Here is a 2,500-nt window from a genome sequence, read left to right on the forward strand (position 1 = left end):
CGCACCTGTTAGGCTAAACACAGGTGCATTGTTGGCAATTTTTAGATGTTTTTTTTAAGATGAATCCGGTCAGGTTCAAACACTGTTTAATTCCTTGCTTCATGTCTGTTTAATAGATGTCATCAGAGACATAATTCAATTTGGCTGATTGAGGAGAAACGTCTGGGCTGTACTCTTTGGGCTGTACTCTTTGTACAGTCTTCCACCACGCTCTGACGAAAGGTTGCATGCCTCCTCTTTTATTTGGGCTTTCCCTGATTACATGGCAACAGCTGTTTCTAAAGGAAGGGGGGTCGTAAACAGCCGTGGCCTTTGGTTACAAAACAGTTCAAAGAAAAGGTGCTTGGAGGGGGGTCAGGTCCTGCGTCCTCTCAGTTTTGTAGATCTCGGGTCAAGACAAAATATTCCTGTGGATTACAATACATCAAAGAAACAGACACCTTCATGTCGCTTCCCATCCTACACAGTGGAGTTTACAAGCCTTTTGATTGGTAAGATCAAAGACAGCTTTTGTCTGCTCGCCGGGAACAGAACGTTTTGTGATAACTTACATGGAATTGTTCTGACACATCCCAATTTTTAGCCGCCTCAAACTAGCAGTTTTTCACTATTTAGAATGCACAAAATGTGTATAATTTGCAAAATTCAGGAAAAAGTGCAATTCTCCGTAGATGGTGGCCATGATTTTTAAATCATTCTTGCTCAAATTTCTCACACACACACACACACACACACACACACACACACACACACACACACACACACACACACACACACACACACACACACACACAAAATTCCAGTTCATGTTTTTTTTTTTAAACCATTCTTGCTTAAGTTTGACACACACGCACCTGTGAGACTAAATGTTTGCAATTCAGCTAAACACCCCAAAGTTACAGTGGGTTGTGTTGAGTGAGAAATTTCAAGACTTATTGTTTTGAATACCATCGCCACCTTGAATGAAAAGCGCAGGCAACAGTAGAAGGTGCAGATTTTGACCATATTTTCCCTGTGGGCAGTTATCGTGGTCCTCTACGTGGGCTTGAGGCGCCAGAAGAAAAAGGAGACCCTCATGTCCTCCAAGGAGGACATCCGGGACAACGTCATCCACTACGACGACGAAGGCGGCGGCGAGGAGGACACGCACGCCTTCGACATGGGAACGCTGCGCAATCCCAAAGTGGTCAAGGACAACCTGTTCCGCCGGGACGTCAAACCCGAGATCAAACGGTGCCCGAGGCCGGCGGGGTCGAAGGACAGCGCCGACATCCGGGCGTTCATCAACCAGCGGCTGAAGGACCACGACGCGGACAACTCGGCGCCTCCGTACGACTCGTTGGCCACGTACGCCTACGAGGGCAGCGGCTCGGTGGCCGAGTCGCTCAGCTCCATCGAGTCCCTCGCCGCCGACGTGGAGGAAGACTACGATTACCTCAACGAGTGGGGGCCCCGCTTTAAGACACTGGCGGGATCTTCGGCGAGCCGTCGGGGTCCCGCTCGGACTTGACAAACACGGAGAGCACGCAGTGAGGACGCGGACGGACTCCAGGAGCAAATATGTAACGTTTTAACATCTGTGTTTTTTTTTCTGTTTTTTTTTTGACAAACATGATCGGTCCCAAAATTGTACAAATACAAAGAAAATAAAGATCGGAGATGCCGTTCAGTTCTCTCCCAATTGAATGTTGACACGTAACCATGGAGATGTCACTTTCTTGAACATCCTCAAAAGTGCCTCAACTTGACTTTTCACGTCCGACCGACCGACGTCACTTCTGTGGCCCCCGTCAGGCCAAAGATGTTTTGAATGTTATTTATCCTCCTATTTATGTACCTGGCTGATTGGGTCGTCGTGTATTTATCTATTTATCTCAGTCACGCTTCTGTATATTTTGGATTTCATTTTATTTTTGGTCACACTTTTTGTAACAAAGGTAAAATGTTCCTGTTGGGGCGGGTGGTGTGAATAGACTTGTACTAGAGTTGTAAAAACAAAAGAGACATTAGGGCTAAATATTGCAGTTCTGTCATGTTCCAAACACCCTTTTCTTAAATAAACCACACTTGAACAAAAAGTGAAAGTTCCCTCAAAGCACATCTAATTGTTGTCAAACCTACTTTTCCAACATGAGATTAACCTTCTAATACACTTAACGTTTGTTTGTTCGTTCACTGGTGATGGGCAGTAACAAGCTACATGTAACTAAGCTACGTAGCTTAACGCTCGTTTGTTCACCGGTGATGGCAGTAACAAGCCAAATGTAGCTAAGCTACGTAGCATAACGTTTGTTCATTCACCAGTGATGGTCAGTAACAAGCTACATGTAACTAAGCTACGTAGTCTAACGTTTGTTCATTCACTGGTGATGGGCAGTAACAAGCCAAATGTAGCTAAGCTACGTCGCTTAACGTTCGTTTACTAGTGATAGGCAGTAACAAGCTACATGTAGCTAAGCTACAAAGTTTAGCGTTCGTTCGTTCACTAGTGATAGGCAGT

General features: G+C 45.4%; 1 protein-coding gene across 1 annotated transcript; it reads left to right on the plus strand.

Moving 5' to 3' along the window:
* The first annotated feature begins 909 nt into the window (after positions 1 to 909).
* LOC133629858 (cadherin-12-like) lies at positions 910 to 2,344 on the plus strand. The gene has a single exon (XM_062020905.1). It carries the CDS (start codon positions 1,076 to 1,078, stop codon positions 1,508 to 1,510), a length of 435 nt encoding a protein of 144 aa, XP_061876889.1. The 5' UTR covers positions 910 to 1,075; the 3' UTR covers positions 1,511 to 2,344.
* The last annotated feature ends 156 nt before the right edge of the window (positions 2,345 to 2,500 follow it).

This window comes from Entelurus aequoreus, linkage group LG15 (genome assembly GCF_033978785.1).
Source record: "Entelurus aequoreus isolate RoL-2023_Sb linkage group LG15, RoL_Eaeq_v1.1, whole genome shotgun sequence".
Lineage (NCBI taxonomy): Eukaryota > Metazoa > Chordata > Actinopteri > Syngnathiformes > Syngnathidae > Entelurus > Entelurus aequoreus.

Excerpts from the sequence above, each read along its gene's own strand:
- LOC133629858 (XM_062020905.1), top strand. The coding sequence starts at position 1,076 with ATGTCCTCCAAGGAGGACATCCGGGACAACGTCATCCACTACGACGAC.